The sequence below is a fragment of the Alligator sinensis genome, unplaced genomic scaffold (genome assembly GCF_000455745.1).
Source record: "Alligator sinensis unplaced genomic scaffold, ASM45574v1 scaffold1979_1, whole genome shotgun sequence".
Lineage (NCBI taxonomy): Eukaryota > Metazoa > Chordata > Crocodylia > Alligatoridae > Alligator > Alligator sinensis.
The window spans coordinates 107,346-114,287 of record NW_005843419.1 but is presented as its reverse complement, the minus strand read 5'-3'; the positions used below and the strand labels follow the sequence as shown (position 1 = coordinate 114,287).

Here is a 6,942-nt window from a genome sequence, read left to right as displayed (position 1 = left end):
GTGTTTTTTTTGTTTTTTGGGGGGGGGGGGGTAGGAGGGCTGAATCAAAAGAATAGTATAATGTTTTCTAAGTGATAAGAAGTTTTATTCACATGGGGACACATCATTCTTATTAGACTGAATCAAATGCTTGTGAAGTTGAGTCTGATCCATGTTCTGAAAACCACTACTTGGCACTGGGCATGCTTAGGAACTTAATTGAACGTTTTACATGGTCAGTTCCATATAATATTCTGGGCCACAGATATCTAAATGATTGACCAAAGTCCCATCATGAAGACAGTGGTCAGCAACTTTCCCCCTTGCATCATGGAACTTTCTAAAATAAAGGTAAAGCTCATCTTGGCAGAAGACAAAGCCGCCTTGTTGTGGAAAGAATGCCCAGTGCAAAGACTGTGGAAAGAATTCCCAGTAGTAATGAGCTACTGCACAGTTCTAGCAAGCTACTGAGAAGTCAGCATCACCAAAAAGACATTCGGGGATGCTACTGTGCAGTATCTCTGGTTACTGTGCAGTCATTTATACTTTTATATGCAAGTACTAACTGTCTGCACAGTAACAACTGCACAATCAGTATCGCATGCAGACACGGCCAGTATATCTGATTGTAGAAAAGACGTGTTTTCTGTTGCAAAGGGAGAGGAGTCTAATAAAGATCAGAGATCTATACCTGCTATTATGTAGGCATATCTACATGTGCATTTAATGGGACTGAATGTACTCTGGCTCAAACTGAACCAGAGTAAACTAATCCTGATGTTACTGTCTACACATCCATTTAAGTGCAGTAATTTACTGTGCTGCCAGATACCAGTTGCATCTGACTGGAATATTTGGCTGTGCAGTAAATTAGCCTACTGCACCCTAATTGCCATGCATGTGTAGATAGTGATGCTTTACTGTGCAACAAATTAGTCTGCTGCACAGTAAAGCATCTTGTGTAGACGTGCCTTGTCTTCTGCCCATGACATAGCAGATAAATTTTAGAGGATTATAATATCCTTTTTATTTATATGTTAATCAGGTAGTGGCTAGTGATCCCCCTCCTCTTAATACTGATTTAATTTAACAGTATGGGCTTCACAATGAGTCCCATTCAGACCTTTTTTGGTCACTGCAACACGGAGCCTTGGGGGCTTGTGTTCCCACAGAAGAGGGAGAAGTCCTTAGGCTCTAAAGTCAGTAAGGGTGATGACTATCTTGACTACAAAAAGAAAAAAAATTGCAATAGATCCAAAGAACACAGACCCCTGGACAATTTTTGCAGGGATTGATACATGTGGAACTTCATTCATTTCTATAGGGTTCTGTAGGTACAGGCTGTGGTAGAATATGCATCAATTACATTAGCTACTGTTCCAAAAACTGTGTAGAAGAGTCAGCATGCATAAAAGTGACTGAAATGTGGTTAGTTTCCAAAAATGATATTCAAGTATATGACATGGAAAGAAAAGAAGTACTTTTGCATTCTATTTTGATACATATTTCATAGATTTTAAAGCCAGAAGGCACCAGACTAGAAAAAAAACCCTGATGTGGCCGCCCAAGCATGCTCAGCTATATCACAGTCCATTTCTTTTCCTCATCACTTAGACTACAGAAGACATTGAAACAGTAATCTTGGTCTTAGCCATACTAGGTGGCTGAGTCAGTGGTACAAAAAAAAAGTGTTCCAAATTCACAAGCTTTGCTAGAATATAAATGGACTGGTATAAAAAAGTTGACAGGATTTGACATGAGATATTTATTTGGTTTTTTGGTTTTTTGTTTGTTTTACAGACTGCAAAAGAATACAACGTTTAGATATTGTGTTTGTCATAGACGGTTCTGGAAGCATAGATGAAACAGAATACAAGACCATGAAAGACTTCATGATTTCCTTGGTGAGAAAGTCTGATGTTGGCCCAGACGGAGTTCAGTTTGGAGCTGTAAAATATTCTGATGACCCAACAACAAATTTTTACCTTAATACATACAGTACAAAATCTGAAATTATTAAAGCTATCCAGGACGACGAACGTATAGGAGGTGCGACATACACTGCCAGTGCACTTAAGCATTCACACACTCTGTTCATTAAGGTACGCGGCAGTCGCATGAACGAGGGAGTTCCACAGGTTCTTATAGTGATAACTGATGGCGAATCGAATGATAAGCAAGAACTTCCTGATGAAGCCCAGAAATTAAGGGACAAAGGCATTATTATCTATGCAGTTGGAATAGAAGCAGCAAATTATGACGAACTTTTGATGATGGCAGGAGTGGAAAACAAATGCTTCTATGTGGATACATTTGATGGGCTCAAAGACATATCCTTCAATTTATCAAAAGAAGTATGTGATGATACAAAACCACGTAAGTGTTTACTATTCTATTCATGGTAGACTTTTCTTATCATTTTATAACAAAGATAAGATGCATGCCTTGAATATTAAAATCACTTGCCAATTTGGCTAGAATGAATAGCTATCTTTGGTATTCTTTTCTTGTTTAACAAATGTATTCTGGGCAAAAAGGAAAGTTTTTGTTTTACATACATAATTGTATCTATAGTTGTTTTGTTCAATTGCTTTACTCATTGGGGAACAATTATCCACATTACAAAGCACTATATCATATTGCAAAGAGACAAGCCCTAACTTCCACTTGCTCTCCATTGGACCTAAGACCACATGCTAGGAATGAGTCTGGGACAGCTTCATTGGGGCTCTTTCAGGCTGGCGTAATGGCTGTGAACTCAGGTGGGTGGGGCGTGCTGTAGCCCCATAGCCTGATAAGGTTACCATGGAATTGGGAATTCCAGCTTGGTAGTATTTTCATACCCACTTTACTCACTTTCACAATAGCCCATGTGAACAGTTTTCAGCCTTTGGGTTTTTTTGTGAATTGTTTGCTTTTTTCTGTTCATTATGACTGGGTACAGATATTTCGGGAGGTTAGATCAAGTTTAAAATAACCACCCGATCTAAGGTAAGTCAGGATGAGGGGCAATAGTGGGGGGGGGGGGGCAAGCAAGCTTGGGCGAGTGATCAGGGGGTCCACAGGAAGATCAGGGGAGCAGGTGGGGTCTGCAGAGTAATTGGGGGGCAGACGGGGTCCATGGTGGGGATCAGAGGGGCAGGATGAGTCTGCAGGGAGGATCAGGGGGTCGGTGGGGTCTGCAGTGGGGTTTCTGGGGTCCAGAAGGTTTTGGCAGGATCATAGGGGCTCCCGGAGGGATTTGGAGGGATGGGTGACTCTCTTCCCTACCCCTTGGGCCCAGGGGCTATTTTTACCCTCCATGACCCTGCCACCCCCAAACATACAACTTCCCTGGTGAACCTACCCCTCGATCCTGCCTGCCTCTCTCCCCGCTCCAACTTACTTCCTCGGTTCCTGGCACTGGTGAATGCTGAAAAAACTAGCACTGGGAATAGCTTGGAGGATGGGGGGAGGGAGGGGTTGTGGAGCGGGGGAAGTTGTCCTTTGTGGGAGCAGCAAAAAATAGCCCAGTGCCAAGGATGGGGGAGGAAAATCACAGCCCTGGGGCTAGGGCAACAGCTGGACTTTCCTAGCGCTGGGGCTGCATTATGAACTGTGCAGAAATTCAGTTAGATCAGACATGCTGGACCTGAGCTAAGTTAGACCGCCTTGGAGGTGCAGTTAACTAAGATTGGGTCAGCCATTTTTAGACAGATCTAACTGTCCTGAACTTCTGTACAGTTCACATGCAGTGCCACCTATCTAGTGTAAAGTCCACACGTGCTGTTGTGTTCATTGTGTAAATCACATGATATTATATCTACTCCATGGATTGGGCAGCTAACTTTTTAACAGAAGCATAAACAATGGCAAATAGTAAGTAATGAATGACAAAGGAGGTACTTCTGGTAAATCTGATGGGACCACTGGACTACTATTGTCCGGCGATCTCTTTGGATATTCAGGAATATGACAGGTGTAAAACAATTCAGAGGCAGGCACTCTGGATGTTTCAGTAGCTAGCTTCAATGGCACCTGATAAGTCTGTATAAACATTTAGACACTGTCTCAGTCAGAAGATAATTTACTAGGACTAGGTCAATCAGGCCTTTTTTGCAGCACTTCAGTCAGTTACCATGGAAATTTCTAACTGCCATAGAGGCAATCCGAAGGAAGTTCAGGGCTCCTGAAACCTCCTGCTTGTTGTATCTTTTGAATCCACCCAACTACTTGAGGGCAAACTGCATAGCATCTGTATGTTCTGTTGGTCTTAGCAAAAATGTTCGTGTCACTGCTGCTGAAATTCCCTCCAAGTTCCTCTCTATTCAGTGTAGGTGCAGAATCCCCTTTGCTTCTCCCTGTATGTTCTGTGTGGCTTATAACACCCTTCTTTGAAAGGGTTTCTGCCCCTCTCACTCTGGCCATGATTGAGATTGCAGCCTTGAAGTGTTGCATGTATTTGCTACCTCAGATCCCAGCATTGTATACATATAGAGGAGGTTTTTGTATTCCCCATGTACACTGCTTTGCACTTATCAACACTGAAGTCCGTCTGCCACTTCTTTGCTCGCTCATTTAGTTTTGTGAGACATCACTGCAGCTCGCCCCCCACCATCTTGACCATCTGGAATAATTTAGTATCATCTGAGAACTTCCTGATTTGACTATGCACTCCCTGTTCCAGGTCATTTATGAAAATATTGAACAAAACCTGACCCATCACAGATCTCTGAGCAGCTCCATTATTGACCTTCCTCTACCCCCCAAAATTATTATTTTTAACCCTATCTTTTGTGTCTTGTCTTTTAACTAGCTTTCAATCCACAAAAGAACCTATACTCCAAACCCATAACAACTAAATTCTTTAAAGAGCCTTTCTTGAGGAACCTTGTCTAAAGCTTTTTTGAAACTCTAAATACATACTGTCAACTGGAATTCCTTGCCCATGAATTTATTAACACACTCAAATAATTCCAGTAGATTGGTAAAACAGGATTTCCCTTTACAAATACCAGGCTGACTCTTCCCTAATAGATCGTATTTGTTCAAGTGACTACTGATTTTATTTTTATTATAGATTCTACCAATTTGCCAGGGATAGAAGTGTGACTGACTGCTTTGTAGTTCCCAGGATCACCTCTGACACCCATTGAGAGGCAAATATTTTGTTGGCACAAGCCAAAGGCTGTTTGTAAAGATGGGTTATATGTTATTACCAAACATGCTGCAATTTGACATTTGAGTTCCTTCAGAGCTTTTCAGTAAAAACTGTCTAGTCCTGGTTACATACTAGTGTTTAGTAAAGACAAGAGTAAGATTATGATTACTTATACCCAAATATAATACATATATTACATAAAAAATGAAATCAGCAACACTAATACAGAACTACCAATGCAAATATATGATTTGCCTTGCTCTCCACCTTTACGTTGTGTATGTCCTTACTTGTCTAACCTTACCTCTTTTTTAATATAAACTCTTTGTATCCACCTGTGAACATCTGATATATTTTGATAGCCATATAAATAATAAACTAACTTTCTTTTTTCTCACTACAGCATGCAAAATTAAAGGAAGTCTAGTTTTCTTGGTTGACAGTAGCAGCATCCCAATGACGCAATTCAGTGAAATGCAGGATTTCATGAAAGAAGTTGTCAATTATGTCAACAGTTCTGAACATTTACGAGTTGGCCTTGCTCAGTACAGCAGTATATATAAGGAAGAACTCAAGCCGGATGACTCTGAAAACAAAATAGCAGTGCAGAATACAATTGAAAGGATGAAACGGGAGGTAGAAGATGAAATTAAACCGTATTTTGGAGCCGCACTTAAGAAAGTAAAGTATTACCTTGAATTGATAGGACATGAAAGCATACATGAGAATTTCACAAGGTTGCTGATAATCGCTGATGGAAACTCACGTGATGATGTCGCTGGTCCAGCACAAATTTTGAGAAATATAGGAATTAAAATCTATGCTATAGGCGTTGGACAGATAAATCACCCAGCGCTTACCCAAGTAGTTGGCACTTCAGACAAGTGGAAATACAGTGTTACTGATGTTAATCAGCTGAGAAGCCTCAAGAAAAGGTTAGCTGATGACTTCTGTGAAAAGGATAAAGCAAGTAAGTATGAATCAGGGGGAAACATGAATTTCACTTCCAACTTCTTGTCTGTGTTCCACCATTAAAATTAAATATCTTTTAAACTTCTTTTGCTTTCTAGTCTCACTGAGGAATTTTAAACAAGCAAGATTTGAATTTTTATCTCCTATTATTTCTAAGTTGTGTTAGTGAAACATTACTGATTGGGATACTTAGGTGTGGGCTTAGGATCCTAACGCCAAGCTCCTATTTTGAAAATGTTGGTTTGGTCATATATAAAAGTTCACAGTAAGTTCCATAAATGTCCTGAAAGTTTAAGGCAAGGATTTTTGTTGGTGATTGTTTTTATCAGACCATCTGTACGGTTGGCAGTACTAAATAGGCCTGTGCTAAGCAGTTGTATTTGCTTAGGATTTAGATTCAGGGGACAGTGATTCAATTCAGTGATTCGAATCACTGTCTGGAATCGATTCTGCTGAATCTGATTTGTAGATTCAGCTGCTGCCGAATCTCTGAATCACACAGGACCCATTCCCTGTCTGCCCTCCCTGCCCTGTCAATGGCTGCCCTGCCTGCCCCAGGTCCCAGCTCTTTAAATAAAAAGCCAGCACCCACTGTCTGTTGCCAGGTGGGGGGTGATCCTCGCTGTTCCCCACTGTCCCAAGCTGCATGGGGGGGATTCTGCCATGAGCGCCCCCACCCATGGCTGCCCTGCCTGCCCCAGCTCTAGCTCTTTAAAACAAAAAACAAAAATGGACTCACCAGCTGCTGCCAGGCCGGAGTGGGGGGACAATCCCTGCTGCCCCCCGCTGTGCCACACTGCATGGGGGGCCCTCCCATGAGCCCCCAGAAACCCCAAGGCAGCTGCGGGGGG

At 41.6% G+C, this 6,942-nt stretch overlaps 1 protein-coding gene across 1 annotated transcript in view; it reads left to right on the top strand.

Annotated features, from left to right (window-relative positions):
• COL6A6 (collagen type VI alpha 6 chain) overlaps nucleotides 1-6,942 on the top strand; it is an 84,947-nt gene that overhangs the window by 22,089 nt on the left and 55,916 nt on the right. Inside the window, exons 7-8 of the mRNA XM_006038640.3 lie at nucleotides 1,780-2,355; nucleotides 5,523-6,089. Coding sequence (XP_006038702.1) covers nucleotides 1,780-2,355; nucleotides 5,523-6,089 — 1,143 coding nt within the window. The remainder of the gene's footprint in view (nucleotides 1-1,779; nucleotides 2,356-5,522; nucleotides 6,090-6,942) is intronic.